The sequence below is a fragment of the Myotis brandtii genome, unplaced genomic scaffold (assembly GCF_000412655.1).
Source record: "Myotis brandtii unplaced genomic scaffold, ASM41265v1 scaffold320, whole genome shotgun sequence".
Lineage (NCBI taxonomy): Eukaryota > Metazoa > Chordata > Mammalia > Chiroptera > Vespertilionidae > Myotis > Myotis brandtii.
Genome location: NW_005362270.1, coordinates 722393 through 738174, shown reverse-complemented (window position 1 = coordinate 738174; position 15782 = coordinate 722393). Strand labels below are relative to the sequence as shown.

General features: G+C 45.7%; 3 protein-coding genes and 1 long non-coding RNA gene across 4 annotated transcripts in view; 2 read left to right on the top strand and 2 right to left on the bottom strand.

Annotated features, from left to right (window-relative positions):
- Positions 1–6282, top strand: part of GABBR2 (gamma-aminobutyric acid (GABA) B receptor, 2) — a 319570-nt gene extending 313288 nt beyond the window's left edge. The window contains exons 18-19 of the mRNA XM_005870646.2: positions 1015–1132; positions 3735–6282. Coding sequence (XP_005870708.1) covers positions 1015–1132; positions 3735–3900 — 284 coding nt within the window. The 3' untranslated portion in view covers positions 3901–6282. The remainder of the gene's footprint in view (positions 1–1014; positions 1133–3734) is intronic.
- The window catches only part of LOC102256805, a 29864-nt gene extending 20929 nt beyond the window's left edge, over positions 1–8935 (bottom strand). The window contains exon 1 of the long non-coding RNA XR_313830.2: positions 7543–8935. This is a non-coding gene — a long non-coding RNA (uncharacterized LOC102256805). The remainder of the gene's footprint in view (positions 1–7542) is intronic.
- Positions 8936–12387: 3452 nt separating this feature from the next.
- Positions 12388–13704, bottom strand: LOC102255798 (interleukin enhancer-binding factor 2). Its single transcript, XM_005870645.2, has one exon. It carries the CDS (start codon positions 13687–13689, stop codon positions 12517–12519), a length of 1173 nt encoding a protein of 390 aa, XP_005870707.1. The 5' UTR covers positions 13690–13704; the 3' UTR covers positions 12388–12516.
- A 1781-nt stretch (positions 13705–15485) lies between these two features.
- Positions 15486–15782, top strand: part of LOC106723576 (TBC1 domain family member 2A-like) — a 31621-nt gene continuing 31324 nt past the window's right edge. Inside the window, exon 1 of the mRNA XM_014543195.1 lies at positions 15486–15545. Coding sequence (XP_014398681.1) covers positions 15486–15545 — 60 coding nt within the window. The remainder of the gene's footprint in view (positions 15546–15782) is intronic.

Below are 15782 nucleotides of genomic sequence, written 5' to 3'. Positions count from 1 at the left end.
TATATTAGAAAAGCAATATTATAAATTTATTGTATATTGATTGTGTAAAATGTTTAAATGGAGGTAACAAGGAAATTGAAAGAATAAAAAATTATTTCTCGTAAAAGGTGAGCATTTCAAATTAGTAGGGGAATGAATTATTTAATAAATATCATTGGGATAAAAATAATGTTAGATCCTTACACTTTACACAAAAATCCAAGTGGATGAAAGATTTAAATATAAAAGGTGAAACCATGAATATGCTAAGAGAAAGTATAGAAGAATTTATAATCTCAGAGGAAGGAAAGACTTTTTAACTTTGATGCAAAACTCAGAAACCACAAAAGAAAAGTTGACAAATTCAACTACAAAAGAAAAAAATAATTTTAAGCCTCACCCAAGGACAAGTTTTTATTGATTTAAAAGAGAAAAACATTGATGTGAAAGAGAAACATTGATGGGTTGTCTCCTATTCATGCCCTTACCGCACTCTGACCTCGAACCTGCAACCTAGGTATGTGTCCTGACCGGGAATCAAACCCACAACCTTTTGGAGTACGGAGTGAAGTTCCAACTGCCTGAGCCACCCGGCCAGGGCCAATAAGAACATTTTTTCACAGTGCAAAAGCCATCATAAGTAGTAAAATAATTAAACAACAAGTAAGCCAAAATATATTATAACTCAGGTAACAAGCTTATTTCCTTAGATATAAGGAGAAATTATATGTTGCCTACATTGGTTGACCTGATTTCACATCCCCACCCCCATTTTATTATTTTGTTCTTGGATAAAAGGAGGGAGGGGGCACACCATACACATCTCCAGCACACCCTTCCATCCTTGGGTGGAGGCTTCTCCGCTCCCAGCCTTGGTCCCAGGAGAGCTGCTGAAGAGACCATGGCTTGGAGAATGCAGAGGGATGCTGGATTCTTTTGCATCCTCTCTCCTGGGGCAGCATCCTAAAAATACTGCATTGTCAGTTTTTAAAAATCAAGTTAATATCACGTGTTGTGACGTTGTTTTGCATTCAGATGGAGGAAAGGCCATTTTAAAAAATCACCTCGATCAAAATCCCCAGCTGCAGTGGAACACAACAGAGCCGTCAAGAACATGCAAAGATCCTATAGAAGATATAAACTCCCCGGAACAGTAAGTACCTTCTCCTTGAGAATTGCTGCCAGAGTACCTGCAGAACAGTTTACAGTTTACCATGCACCATGTCTTCATGCCCATTATTTTATTTGAACTCCACAGCAATCCCATGGTGCAGGTCAGATGACAGTGCTCATTGTACAGATGAGAAAACTAACATTCAAAAAAGGAGGTGACTCGTCAAAGCTCATCCAGTTGCTATGTGCAGGAGATGGGATTTGAACTTGGGTCTGTCAAATATCAAATCCCAGGTTCTCCACTGTAGCACATTGGCTTTATTGTGTATAAAACTTAATCTTGCTAAATGCATGTATTTAACAATGATTTACTGAGACCTACTATGTGTCAAACATAGCAGTAAAGAAAACAGACAAAAATCCCTCCCTTCGTGGGGCTACCAATCTATTTGTAAGACAATAACTTAATTAAAAAAGCGAAACCTAGTATGTTAAATGGTGGAGAAAAATAAAGCAGGGAAGGGGGTTAGAAGTATAGTTTTAAATAGGGTGGTCAGAGAAAACTCAATGAGAAGGAAACTTCTAAGCAAAGACCTGGACATCTCAGTTCGCTTTGTTCCCAGTGGTAGTTTTTAGTTCTTCCCAGCTCACAACAGATTGGAAGCAGAGATTAGAAAGGTCAACCCTGCAAGTTGGCTCCTGGGAAGTGACAAGCAGTGAGAACCAGCAAAAACAGCTGAATCACCAACTGCCTTGCCATTTGGGACCATTCAGTGTTAGAGCTAATAGCCTCTCCACCCAATTAGCTCCAAGGCTCACTGGCTTACAGTCAGAACTATTAGTGATGGTTACATGGCATGCGTCAGCGATTTACCTGTCAGTTCCCTACACTAGAATGTCAGCACCATGACAGTAAGATATGGGTCCTTCATATGTCCCTTGGACTAAACACAGGTTCAAGAGCTGAGTAGGTTCTTGGCAAGTGTCTGTTGAATGAATGAAAATGTAAACAGGATGCCACCAGACAGCAGAATTCTGTGGCTCTGACAACCAGACAGATGCCCACCTTGCCCAGTTAGATGGCACCCTTCCCCAGGTCAGAGTTGATTCTTCAGCTCCCTTGTTCTGGACTCTTTTCCAACACCATCTTACCTTAAGGAATTGGTCATAGTTGATGTTACAAAGGTTCAAAATGAGATCTCTAACACCCTTATCTCGTGAGCACCGGCAAAGTATCTCTTGAGAGAAGCCCTTTTGGCCAACAGGTCCTTAAACGGAGTGGGGGCAGCCAGCCCTGCATCTGTCCCCGTCCATCTCAGATCCCAACCGATGCCCTACCTACAGTCCAAGCACAGCCTGTTGCGTTGAGGCAGCCACTGTGATTGGCCTCCTCCACAAAACTCTGTGGTTTAACAGAAGCAGAAGTCCCACCTTGTTTGTTTCTGCTTTGTTTCTGTGAGCAAGTTACATAAACTCATCTTTAAAATGGGAATACTGCTTTTGCCTTCTGGGTTTTTGTGGAGATCTGGAGTTTCGTCCCACCTGCATGGCCAGGCGCTGGGGACACAGCAGGCCTAAGAATACAGGGAAAGCAGCTTCCCAGCTGCCATGGAGAAGTGCACAAAGCGCAGCAGGGGCGGTGGCCTGCGCACATCCCCCCAAAGCAGCTTTCCCAACAACTAAGGTGACTTCCTGACCTGCCCGTCATGGTGAAGAATGATGAGAAGGTGAGCGTGGAGGTGTGGCAGTAGAAGGGAGTTGGAAGGCAGTTCCATTTCCAGTCTGCTCCTCCATCGGTCAAGCAAACCCTCCCCCAGCTCCGGCTCCGGTATTTCTGGCTGCATTTCAGAAGTTTCCGAGGGATCTGGGGGCTCAGAGGAGGAGTGGGCTCATTCTCTGGGGGAATTTGCACAAAGGTGACATTTGAACTGGATCTTAAAGGAAAAGAGCTCATCAGATGGGAAGTAGAACAAGGTTCTCCAGGCGGGGGAACAGCCTATGCAGAGGCGTGGAGAGTGGCCATGAGCAGTGTTTTAGGGGAAATTAGCTGCTGGAGGGTAGAGCTTACAGAGAGAGGGGGTAGAAGATCCAGCTGGAGAACCTGGCAAGAGGCAGCTCTTAGAGAGCCCTGAGTGTCCCATCTCAGTGTTGAAGAAATAATGCTAGTCACCGAAGACCAGGAAGGAACCTTCTGGAATTGGCCCAGCAAGAAGGGCTGAGTTCCTGGACGAGGCAGGGAGGCAGAGCCAGTGGGGAAGGATGGGTCAGCTGAGAAGCCTTTCAGGGATGAAACCCAAAGCCACGTCCATGTGGAGGCCTGCAAGAGTAGACAATGAGAGCTGTCTGTGTTTGCAGAAAGCCCTGTTGAAAGGGCAAAGCCTTATTCTTAGGAATCACCGGAAGCTCAAGGAGCACCCTCCTAGCTTACTGTCTCCCTGGTTATTGCCAGGGCGGTACAGGTAGGCCTGCATTAAATACCTGCTAGACGGGTGAATGGTTAGATGATCTTGAATTCAGAGAATTCAGAGAAAACTGTGCTACTCACCATCAGCCTCTTAGCCGAAGCAAGTCCAGGGACTTTCTGGTGAGCAGCCAGATAGCCTCCCTTAACACTCCTCCCTCTCTCTGTCTCCCTGCCACAGCATCCAGCGCCGGCTGTCCCTCCAGCTCCCCATCCTCCACCACGCCTACCTCCCGTCCATTGGAGGTGTGGACGCCAGCTGTGTCAGCCCCTGCGTCAGCCCCACCGCCAGCCCCCGCCACAGACATGTGCCACCCTCCTTCCGAGTTATGGTCTCGGGCCTGTGAGGGTGGTAGGCCTGGGGCTGGGCCTCCCCCATGACAGAACCACACAGAGCAGAGGCGTCTGCTACAGGAACACTGTCGGATCTGGCTGCGGAGAAGCTGGGCGCCATGCTGGCCTTGCGGGACTCTTGGATGGCACTCAGGTGGACAGGATGGGGCGCACTTGGCACCTGACCTCGCGCCTTATTTGTGAAGTTTTTATTCTCTCACAAAGAAGAGGAATGGAAATGACTTCTTCCTTAATGTCTGCAAAACAGGAGGAACTGAAATATTTGAAACTTTGAGAGAAAAAAACCTAGACAAGGAAAGAGTCACTAGAACTCCAGCTAGAAGTCGCTGCACAGCCTTGGGAAGAGGAAGGGCTGCTGGAGAAACGGCCTTCGCCTCTGCACACCCATTGCTGGCTGCAGACCCCAGGCCAGCCCTTCTCCCCTCTGGGGACAGAGGTGGGAAGGGCAGTCAGGCCCGCAGCTGCCAGTCCAGCCAACCAGCCTTCCTGGAGCAGGGAGCCCGCAGGAAGGGCAGCCAGGCACAGCTCTGCAGCAGGTGGCCCAGGGCCGGGGTGCGGGCGCAGGCTGGCTCACAGGCCTCCTGGTGGGACCTTACTCTCTGATAAATGCCACACATTAACACAATAACACCCGTTCTGAACCGTGGGGATTTAGGGCACGTCACTGCAGACACGCTCTGCAGCATTCACCGACAGTCGGTCATGCACCCACCTCATTGGCCATGTCCTTGTGTTTGTATCAGGTGTTCCTGGTAAAAAGGGGGGCCACCTGAGCTAATCATGGGATGTCTGCTCCCAGCATACACAAAAAAGAAAGATTGTGCACTTTAACCTCTCTCATCAGGGCCCAAGGGCTTGCTGGGTTGTTGCTGTTATTGTTTTTTCCCACTGACTTTGTTTCTGACCAAAGTGAACCATGGGCATTCTTCTAGAAGACATCCCTGTACTCATAGGGGAAGGAGTTGCTAGCTGAGGGCTTCTCTCGGCTTCAGAAGGCATCCTTCAGTCCAGGCAAGCTGGTGAGCTGTGCCCATGGGGGTCACAGGGGTGATCAGTCAGCACACTGTCACTCTTTCCTTGTAGTTGAACCCCAAAGAGCACCTCCTGAGAGTAAGACACACTTGGGTTCAAGTCTTTACTCCACTGCTGACTCCCTCCATGATCTTGGGCAGGTCACTAGCGTCTCTCTGAGCCTCAGTCTCCCCTCTCTAACAAGTTGGGCTTGAAATAATACCCATCCCTGCCTATCTCACCTGATCTCATGCAGGAAAGCTTCATACCAAACAATGAAGCGACCTGATCCGTGACCTTTAGCCCTCACAACAGCCAGGGGAGTGGCCCACAGAAGCTCCCAACACAGCCCTCTACCAGGATCAGCTGGCTGAAGAGAGGCTCCCTATGACCTTTGTGACCTTCCTAGACAGGTTCATTCTTTGCTGAAGAAAGGCCTGAATGACAACGTCCAGGACATCTGCACAACTGAGCAGTCGCTCACTCCCTAAAGAAACCTAATGGCAGCTTCCACAGGCAGGCAATAATCCCTTCCCAGACCACTGACGTCAGGAATATGCTGCTGTCACCACCAGGCTTTGACAAAAGGGCCCACGGGGATCTTACCATCGCCAACATTTCAGAACACCCTATTTCACGTAGTGTAGCTTTCCTCTCGCCTCCCCCCCCCCACCCCAAAGAGAGGTTATGGAGGTACTGTAGCTTTTAGGGGAAAAAAATGTTCACACATCACAGGTCAAGTTGAAGTCATTGTCTGTTTAGGCACTAAAAACCGGTGTTGTCACTCACTGTGTATTACAGTATTTACTTGCTTTCTTGATTTCACCAAAATCAGATTTAATTTAAAGGGTCACATTAATTTTTCAAAGAGAAAAAGACAATTCATTGTACATAATGTATACACACAAAAAAATACCTGTAGAAATATTATTACAGCATAGCAGGGAAAAAAGAAACAAAAGTATTGGACAGTCGGAGGTGAGTGTGTGCGTCTGTAACCCATTGTGACTCCTGAACGTGCACAGTCTTCTAGGTTAACCCACAAAGTACATTCTCTGTCTTACTGATACTGTAGGTTCACCCATTTTTTTAAATTTCCCTGCAAATAACAAGACCCACAGAAGTGACTCTAGCTATTTAACGGTCTGTTCTTTTATACGCAGCAAACACACCGCACATTTCTGAAAAGGCTTCATTCAGCCTGAGGTGTTTTCCAATGATGTTAGTGCACAAACGCTTTCAATTAGACTGGAACTGCCAGAATCAAATGTACATGAGGAATTTCTCGTCCCCCTATTGCATGGTATCAATTTTTAATAAATTGTTGCAAATTTGTTTTTATGAATAAAAGGGAAAAAACTGTCGTCTGTAATGCCTACTCTCAAGCCCAAAATGCAGGTCATTTCAGGCCATATTCCTCTGCTCAGAAACTCAAGGGACAGTTCTGGGGTTGCCTGCTCAGCATTGTTCCTTCCGAAGCTGCCCGCCCTGCCTTCTGCTGACAGCGAAGCCCTGTTACCATTTGGCACAGCTTCTGGCCACAGGTGATGGATCTAAAAGTGGGAACCTGACCTGAGCTGGGCCAGTAAGTCCCTTCCCCAGGTCTCCTCCATGTAAAGCAATGTAGTCAGCCACAGAACAGAAAAATGAAGCCAGTCAAGGACAGCTGTTCCTGAAGGCCAGCAGCACCCTGAGCCTTCCCTGCTGGGGGGTGCAGGCCTTCCTTGGAATCTCCGCTCCTCCAATAAATCACCCTTTTTGTCAGGGTTGGTTCAAGTTCAAATCTCATCACTTGGAACCAAAAGGTTCCTGACCAATCGAGAAACCTTACAGTTCCCCTACCCCCAGCCCTGACCCCCCCTCCAGACCATGACAGCCGGTGAGACTTGGCCCCTGCTCCTTTCCAGCCTCATTACCCGCCTCCTCTAATCGGACAATAGCATGCTTCTTAGGTAGGAAACTGTTGGGGAAAATATCTTGACTCACCAGGGGGTCAGGGGAGAGAGATTCTGGAAACAAAGCTAAAGAGAGACAGGGCAACAGTTCGTTAGAAAGGACTAGAAATTTGGGAGGGGAAGGAGAGAGAAAGGTGAGAGAGGACGGAAGCCAAGTTCAAGTAACATGGCAAAATGGCCAAAAGACCTTTAAGAACAGAGATGTCAAACATTTGATTTTAAGTCATTTGTGTTGCTATGAAGTAAACCCTCTCCTTCACTTCACCCCCTCCTGCAGAATGTCCCTAAAAACATTCAGTAACCTTTACTATACAAGCAAAAGTCTTGTGGATTTGGGTGGAAATGAAAGAAAGAGACAAATACTTTTTGGATTTAGGTGGAGGCCAAAGTGGAGATAGAAGAGGGAAAATACGCTCCCTGCACAAGCAGGAACGTGGAGCCGCAGGTGATCATCAGCTCCCGGAAAATCACAGGAGCGTCGGAAAGGCACAGGAATGGGAAGTGTGGGTTATCCCCTCTAGATCTCGCTGGCCATCATCACCCTTGCTGACATCTAGGTTATCTAAGTAACAGGAAACATTTTCTCCTGTAGAGCCATGTATCTCAAAGATCCTGAAGGCAAAGGTAGAAATCCTAGAAAGCAAGACCAGTAACACCATGCTCACCTACCTCACAAAATAAATTCCATGCTCACAGCTTTGGAATGGAGTGAAACTGGAGAAGCTGCCCGCCTGCAGAGCTATTAGCTTGGCCGTCTTTGCTCTCAAGGTCATGGCTGCTCTCTTGCTCCGGTCCACCAGCCTGTTACTGGAGAGTTCTGGCACATGGGGAGTTAGGGCTCTGAGCCAAGAGGAAACACATTTGCTTTTTCTCCGTCTGAATCCCAATGGAACAGACCCAGGGCAGTATTTTTCAAACTTGGAAATTATAGAGACACCTTTTAAGACATGGTGTTGACTTCGATTGTTTTTATAAAGCAAATTACCTAAATATGTTCAAACTAGATATAAAAAAACACATGCTTACATCCTTCATGTAAAAGCCAAATAAATTTATAAATTAAATGCAAACAAAATGACAAAACCAATAGAAAACATATTACCAACACTGATTTAATGGGACAAATGAGCTTTTGCTGAAAAATAAATTGCAGCTCACTGTGCGAGCGTAGCACCAACTGCTCCCGGGCACATTCCTTTGAATTCCGCCTGCCTGGTGTGATGACTCAATTATCACACTGCTTTTCCTTATTTAAACTACTGTGACAACTTCATTTATTCAGCAGGACATGATGTCACTTGGCCCTCACTCAGCTCTAACACATCACTTCTCTATTCAATCCACCTTTGCTTTTTTCTCACGAGCCTTTGACAGTCACGGGGCCCCCAGATAACACACACAAATCAAACGGTGATTGAGTGCTGATGCTCATTAAACGCTAGGCTTAGTGCTTTGCAGGCATAATCTCATTTAGATCTCACGGGGACTCTAGAGCAGGAACAATTACTGCTGCCCTTTTGCAACTAGACACCGGCACCGAAGGTGAGTGCCGTCCTGGGTCACGCAGCTGGAATGATAGAGAAGGAATTTGACGCTAGAGCACACCCTCTTACCACTTCCTTAAACTGCCTCCTCAGAAGTAGCTGGATTCAGATCACCCAGAATATGCCAATTTAATTTATTTTAGATTACCTTTAATTAAAATTAAAACAAAATTTTTTAATGTATACATTTGCACACCTCTGAGTTTCATCAAGTGATGAGATTTGAACTTGAATAGACTGAGGCTATAAACCCAGTCTGGGCACCTCTGGCCCAGGCAATGTGAGAGGGGGAAACCCTTACTGCGCTGAGGCCCAGGCAAGCCAACAACATGGAAGAAGCAGAAACAAAGCTCTCCCAAGTTGCTCATCACCCATATCCCCCCTGACCACTGCATCTGGAGCATTCAAGCCTCCAAGATCTGACAGAAGGATTCTGCCAGCATCCAAAGGCAAGATAGAAGATGCTCACCCTTCTGGGGGAAATGCCAGTCCTGGATATGATAGTCACTGCTTAGAAATACCCACCTCATTAAAAGGGACTCACACAGACTGAAAGTGAAGGGATGGAAAAATATCTTTCAGGCAAATGGAAATGAAAAAAAAGCTGGGGTAGCAATACTTATATCCGACAAAATAGACCTCAAAGTGAAGGCCATAACAAGAGATAAGGAAGGCCACTTCATAATACTAAAGGGATCAATACAACAAGAGGATATAACCCTGATAAACATATATGCACCCAATGCAGGAGCACCCACATACATAAGAAAACTCCTGGAAGACATCAGGGGAGAGATCGACAACAATACAATCATAGTAGGGGACTTTAATACACCACTGACATCACTGGATAAATCTGCTAGACAAAAAATCAGCAAAGAAACAGCAATCCTAAATGACTCACTAGATCAGATGGACTTAATTGACATCTTCAGAACACTTCACCCCAAAGCAACAAAATAAACAGTAGGTCAGAAAAAAAGTATGATGTAGTATATTCACAGAGTGGAATATTATACAGCAGTGAGAATGGAAAAAACTACAACTACATGTGACAATATTAATGAATCTAAAAAATATGTAGAGTGAAAGAAGCCAGACATAAAAGAGGGTATATTGTAAGATTCTTTAATAAGTTTAAAAAGAAGCAAAACTGCCCTAACCGGTTTGGCTCAGTGGATAGAGCATCAGCCTGCGGACTCAAGGGTCCCAGGTTCGAGTCTGGTCAAGGGCATGTACCTTGGTTGCGGGCACATCCCCAGTAGGGAGTGTGCAGGAGGCAGCTGATCGATGTTTCTCTCTCATCGATGTTTCTAACTCTCTATCCCTCTCCCTTCCTCTCTGTAAAAAAATCAATAAAATATATTTAAAAAAAAAAAAAGAAGAAAAACTAATTTTTAGACATCAGAACAGTGGTTACCCTGGGTGGGGAAGGTGGTGTGAGGAGGGCTTCTGGGTGCTAGTAATGTTCTGGCTCTTGATCTGAGCAGTGTTTACAGGCCTGTGTTCACTACATAAAAATTCTTTGAGCCCTAGCCTGTTTGGCTCAGTGGCTAGAGCATCAGCCTGTGGAACAAAGGGTCCCGGGTTCAATTCTGGTCCAGGGCATATCTTGGTTGTATATCTTGGTAGCAGGCCACTCCCTGGCCCAGTTCCTGGTCGGGGCTCGTGCAAGAGGCAATCAGTCAATGGGTTTCTCTCACATTGATGTTTCTCACTGTCTTTCCCTCTCTCTTCCACTCTCCCTAAATATCAATGGAAAATTATCCTTGGGTGAGGATTAACAACAGAAAAAAATTTCTTTGAGCTGTACACTTATGATGTGTGATTATATGTGTATAGTAACACATATACATATCACACATATGTATATTTTATATATTATACTAGTGGCCTGGTGCACAGATTCGTGCACATTGAAAGGAAATTAATTAGAAAGTGGCCAGTGGGACGGGACTGGGTGAGACGGGGCCAGACATGCCCTAGAGCCAACCTCCTGCAGTCCCTCCCCGGCCAGCTGCACCTGGGGCAGCGCTGTGGCTCGGAGGGCATCTGCAGTCACTGCAGCTCGGCAGTAAACCAGATTTGGAGCCAACAGCGCCCCAGCAACAACATAACCCACGACCGAAGATGGAATCACACAGCCAAGGAATTGGGCTCACTCCTCTCTGGTTCTGGGGTGTGTCACCCAAGAACCGCCGCCACCAAGTCACTGCAACTCGGCAGCTCCTGCGTTGAGCATCTACCCTCTGGTGGTCAGTGCGCATCATACCTACCGAACGGTCAGATGGTCAGACGGTCACTTAGCCTTTTATATATAGATATACACATAAAAATAAAAATATGTATATGTTACATATACATATTTTTGTAAAAATCATATACTAGTATGTATATAAAGAAATCACACATCATTTATATATACTTCAATAAAATATGCCTTTTCCTGGACAGTAAAAAAACATCCATTAGAGTCTATGAAGATTCTGCAGCATAAAGACAAATAGCACACAACAAGCTGAGACTGAACATACTTTGGGAAAAGGTTTTCTGCAAGAAACAGAAGTAAATGCCAAATCTCATCTGCATCTGCTCTAGTCTCGAGAAAAATTAGTAAAACCTCATTTCCATGAGGCAAGAGATTTTATAGATAAATTGATGAGACAATGGGCTGAAAAGAAAAAAAGAAAAGGTGGGGAAGGAAGGAGGGAGGAGGGATGGAGGGAAAATTCTAGGATGGAGGCAGTGTCAAATTTAACTCCTTCCCTCTCCCAGTTTCTTGCTGCAAATAACCACTCCACCTCAATAGGGGAAAATCCTCATACCATCTTCCCCACTACCCATCCCCACCAAGGGTAACCACATGCCAAGCATGTTTTATAGTGTTTATAGAATCTTGAATAAAAATAAGAGAGTTTAGAAAATGATCTGGTACAAATGAATGTTGGTCCCTACCAGCTCAAAGACCCTAGGATTCCTAGAACTCATGCTAATTCTAGTAGCTAACACTTGCCAAATGCTTTCTATGGGCCAGACACTGTGTAAGCACTTTATGTGGTTTACCTCACATAATCATGTAATAACACTAGGCGGTAGGTGCCATAATTATCCTGCTATACAAATGAAGAAACTCAGGCAGAGAGGCTAAGTAACTATGTCCAAGGTCAGACATCTGTGATTATAGAGCCAGAATTCAAATACAATCTAACTCTGGAGACACTAGAGAAGAAGTGATGAAGGTACCACCAAGATTTGATATTTAATTTCCCATGAGAATTTTCTCTCCCCACCCATTAAGTGATGCTCCTGTATTTCTTACCATGCATACCAAGAACATAAAACACGGAAGTCTAGTTGTTGTTTTTTATTCCTCTGGCTTATAAATTTGTGAAAATTAAACTAAAAATATTCTCTCATGTTATTTGATTCTTTCAAATAAAACAACAAATTTAAAAGCAAGTTTCCCTGGAACCAACATTCCTTTTGTATAATCTGGTTTACATTCAGAATTTGAAATGGGATATAAAATAGAACATGTTCAGCGTATGCACTGTCAGGTCATTTCTTTCAAGATTCTATGACTAAGTGCTGTAAAACATGTGCTTGGTGTGTAGAACTGAATTTCCATGAGGCTCAGTCATATAAAATTGGACTGATGGAGTAGACATTTGTTACAACGATCCTGCCAAGTAGCTGGGGAGCCAATTTTGACCTTGAATGTCATGTTAAATGTTGTTTATCTGTTTTTAATATTTTATAGGAAAACTGCCAATGAGAACCTTGTTTGCAAATGACTTGTAGCTTTAAATGAACCTAATTCCTTTAAACATTATCTATTTGAAAATAATGTGCCAAATAAACATGAATCCTTGGGTTTTATCAATTGAAAATGATATTACTCAAAAATAGGTGTGTTAGGAAGTATATCATGATGTTTTGTTCACCAGAAAGCCTAACATTTTTTTTTTTACTTCTGTGGTTTATTTTTATTTTCTTTCCTGTCTCCCCCAGCCCTCAGAAATGCCACCATATAGAGCCCAGTAGCAGTTAGCTCAGCTCCAATCTTCCCCTTGGGTAAGAAAGGGTGGAGAGAAGGGAGTCACTCCTGAGTCTCCATGCTTTCCTCCTCCTCTCCTTGAGGTGGTTCTTCTGTATTCTCCTCCTCTTCCTCCTCTTCCTTCTTCTCTGGTGGCTTCTCATAAGCCTTTTCTGAAGGTGTCACTATCACTCCATCCCAGGTAGATATTTCAGAAGCAAGATAGCTGGCATCACCCTCCTGGCCAAGGATCTTCCTAAAGCCACCATGTGAGAGGATTCGGACCAGAGTCTGAGCTGTGTAGCAGACCATGTCCTGCTGTTCCAAAGTCATGACCGTGTGTACTCTGAAGTTGCCACTCTCACAGGGGTCTGTGATACCCATTGACCCTGGCACGAACAGTCCTGCAGCCAGAATCTGCAAGCAACGCCTGTATGCCACATTGAGGGCCAAAGGCTGTCTGGTGGGGTTGTTCATCACAGCATAGTGCCCGAGTAGGTCAAGGATCCAGGGTGTGAGGGGCTCAAAGCCAGGAAAACGAATCCTCAGGTCCTTCAGAAGTCTCATGAGAACTTTAACTGTGGACTGAGAAGCATTTTTTTCAAACCAGCGAGCATGTCGGATGGCTGCTAAGGCACTCTGCAACACCTTGATGTCCAAAGGGAGTTCTGGATCCAGTTTTCGGGGATTGGGTGGCACTTCTGTAATGAGAATCTTCACTGTAGCATCAGAAGAACTGGTCTCAAAGCCAGTTTCATTGGTAAGCCTGGTCAAAACTTCAGAAGGATCCTGTGCTCTTAGGCTTTCCAAGACTTTGTTCCTGAGGGCAGCAACAGCTTCCAATGTTGGCAAAATCTTTAGGATTACCACCAGGTCAGCCACATTATGTCCTGTAGTCATTGTTCCCTTTTTATATGATCTAACCTGTCGCATCTCTTCAGTTTGCACTTCAAATGTCCCTGGAGCCACAATCAAATTGTCAATCACATTGTTTATTTTTGTCACCAGAGAAAGGATAGAGGCCTGTTCAGCAGAATTAGGAGCAAGGTCCTGATTTCTTTTCAGCAATGCCTCACTGAAGGAAGATTCATCAGGTGCTGGCTTAACCTGAGGGAAGGCCATTTCACACAAATAGAAATCAAATGGGATGTGGGGCACAAAGGGCCTGAACCCTCCTCCCAGGCCTCCTCGGGAACCAAAGCGCCCGCCACGACCTCGGCCTCTGTTGCCCCTCATGGCGCCCTAGATCCTGAACCAAGCCTTGTTGGGGTCCAACCCCAGCAGGTCCAGGGGTTCCCAAAGGTGTGGACGGAGTCAGCGAAGAAGGAATGACAAAGTGGCAGCGTTCAGTTGATCTGCAGCCTAGCCAGGTTCTGTAGCCAGGATCGCCAGCCAGGTTCTGTGTGTTATTGTCTTATTACATCTGTATTTATACCAGTTGATTTTAATCCTATCAATTTCTATTCCAAAGGTTAGGGCGTTTCTTATCTCCATTCCAGGGAGTAAAGATTATGTAGCTTAAGCGTGATTGTTCATAGTTAAAGTGATTAACTACCCGCCTGGCACTTAGTTAAGAGGTTTTATTCCCTCCCTAACTTCAGGGAAAATCCCTATCTGGGGAAACAACCTTTCTCGGAGAGGTGACCTTGGTTAAAACACATAGCGCCAAGAAGGGGAGCAAACATACTAAGAACAGTATGCCATATACGCCAGGTCCCTTGAAACATATGCTGTGCAGATGTTTCTTCCCTGCAGCGACTGTGTCAAACAGCAAGGATGGACCGGCTTCCGGCAAACCCTACCATTTTAAAACATATTTTCAATAAGACTGTACTCTTTCCTTCACAAGAGAATTAAAACTATCCCATAGTAAGAGAAGAAAAACTTCAACATGGAAAACACCTCCAAATAACTTAAAATATAATGTTCGTTAGAGCATGTAATAAACCCTTATTGAACATGAAGAAACACAGGATTTTGTTGATAATCTGTTTCTCTTGCCTTCACTAAATAAGTGTGTTGAATGAATATGTAAGATATGTTATTTTTAAGGATGTCAGATTATTAACCTGCCTGTTTGGGTTCTGCTGTGGGAGGGTTATTCCTGAGTGCCTCTTTTAAGCCCTTTGACAAAAAAGCTTGGGAACACCTAATGCGGACAAGGGCAGTACACCGCAACGGCCACTAGGTGGCACTTCGGGACAACCGCTTGTTCTGCAGCTAACAACATCCTCCACGAGGAGGGGAGGGATATTGGCTATATTTTGATGTAATTACCAGAAGTGTATCCATTAGGATATACAGCAATTAATGCATTTAGATCAACAGGAATTCCCTCTAATGTCCCTAAAACTCAAATATTATACATCATCTTTCCAACCTTACTGTCACAAACATACTATTTTTACCTAAATAAGTTTTGCGAAAATAGTTTTGTGGCCTGCTTTTTCAACCTAATATTTTCCGTAGAATTCCATATCCTTCTGCAAAAAGTACCCAATCAGTTACTTAACCAATTTCAGATTTTTGGTCATTTATAGTCCTTCCAGTTTTTTTGAAATAATAAGTAATGCTATATCGAACATATTTGTCAGCTAAAGGGAGAGAAGGGGCTAAGAAAGGGCCAGAGGGGTGGACAGAAATGGGCTCCACGGCCCAAATGGAAGAACGCGTCCTAGACTGGAAGGAAGGGGCGAGTAAAGGGCAAGAGAGTGGAATGAGGCGGGAAGTTGAGCGAGTTGGGGCCTGGGTACATTTACTGTTTATTAGTTCGTACAAAATTACTGAGCCCAACCGCGCCCAGCAGCACAGCAGCCAGCCGGGCGCCCTGTATTATGCAACCGGCGCCGGAAGGTGGAGAGCTGGGGCTGGGACCGAGGAGGGGGAGGCCGCCGCGCTCGGCTGAGAGCCACGAAGGCGCAGAACCAACGCGAAGAGAAGAGGTGGACGCCGAACCCACGAGCCCCACACGCCCGGCAACACCGGAAGTGGTGCCACCGAGCCCGCCGTCTCTCTCAGCCAATGGGCGCGCGATGCGCCGTCCGACGGAGACCCGCGTGGCGCCTGGGGAGAAAGGGCGGCGGCCCCTCGGCGTGAGGCCCTATCCTCCTACATTACTACGCGAGCTACCAGGACAGTCCAGTCAGTGACAGGCATCCCTTCCCGTTCCTCTCCCGCCCGTTAACCGAGCTCAGTGACACCACGCCTCCAGCCAGAGGCCCTCCTCATGCCCGGCCGCTGCCCTCAGTTAAGATGGCTGACTGGCGGGTGCAAAACCCGGAAGTGGGCGGGGCAGGAGGAGTCTGCGGGGGCGTGTCGGTGGGCGTGGT

Coding starts and splice junctions, on each gene's coding strand:
- LOC102255798 (XM_005870645.2), bottom strand. CDS start 13,689: ATGAGGGGCAACAGAGGCCGAGGTCGTGGCGGGCGCTTTGGTTCCCGA.